This window comes from Guillardia theta (genome assembly GCF_000315625.1).
Source record: "Guillardia theta CCMP2712 unplaced genomic scaffold GUITHscaffold_560, whole genome shotgun sequence".
Taxonomy (NCBI): domain Eukaryota; class Cryptophyceae; order Pyrenomonadales; family Geminigeraceae; genus Guillardia; species Guillardia theta.
This window is the reverse complement of record NW_005434154.1, coordinates 3,677-4,516: the sequence shown is the minus strand read 5'-3', so window position 1 is coordinate 4,516 and position 840 is coordinate 3,677. Positions and strand designations below refer to the sequence as shown.

Here is an 840-nt window from a genome sequence, read left to right as displayed (position 1 = left end):
AAACTAATCACCAAGGGCAACACGGTTGGCTTCTTCGTGGCTCGAGAGCTTTGCCGCGAGCTCCTGCGAGGAGAGGAGAGGAGGAAGCTACTCTTCATCCCCTCCAGCTCCTTCCTCGCCAGCTTGATCATCGCAGAAGTCTGCGCTCCCTCCTCCTCGACCTTGGCGATGCGCTCCCAGGTCCTGCTCTCGCTCGCCTTGAGGTCCTTCTTGCTGGCATACAGCAGCAGACTCTCTCGCACGTCGTCGCGCGACACGCAGGAGAGCATCGCCTCCTCCAGCGTCTTCATCAGGCTGCTGTCTCGTCGCGCCGCAGACTCCTCTATCCTCTCTGTGAGCTCCTCACTGAGCGCGTTGATGGCCTCAGCGGATATAGAGGGAGAGGGAGAGGGAGCAGAGGCTGCCAGAGAAGCTTCAAGGAGAGACACGCGCGAGGAAAGATCCTCCAACGCGCTCCTCCCCTCCTCCCCATGCTCTTCTCCGCACTCTCTTGTACCTCCTTCCTGCTTTACATCTCCCTGTCTCTGTGCTGACTTGCTCCCCTCAGATTGCCCGCTCCTCTCTTCCAGCATGACAGTGCGCGAGCGGAGTTCGTCCAAGCCTTGCTGGCAGGAAATCACTTCGTCGCTCAGACAGCACACGCTCCGAGCTGCCTCCCTCCCTTCCTCTGCGCGAGCAGCGACCTCCTGCAGTCGAGTTTAACTTCTTCTGCCACGGTGTCGCAGTTGTCGCATCTCGACAGGACGTCCGCAAGCTTGCGGGAAATTTCGATCCTCTCCTGCTGGTGCCTCTCCCGCTGCTCCTCCAGCTCGACCAGGAGCTCAAGATGCTTCTTCTCCA

At 59.9% G+C, this 840-nt stretch overlaps 1 protein-coding gene across 1 annotated transcript in view; it reads right to left on the bottom strand.

Annotated features, from left to right (window-relative positions):
• Nucleotides 1–3: 3 nt before the first annotated feature.
• Nucleotides 4–840, bottom strand: part of GUITHDRAFT_122919 (hypothetical protein) — a gene marked incomplete at both ends in the record, with an annotated part of 2,586 nt that continues 1,749 nt past the window's right edge. The window contains 2 exons of the mRNA XM_005817798.1: nucleotides 4–63; nucleotides 162–400. Coding sequence (XP_005817855.1) covers nucleotides 4–63; nucleotides 162–400 — 299 coding nt within the window. The remainder of the gene's footprint in view (nucleotides 64–161; nucleotides 401–840) is intronic.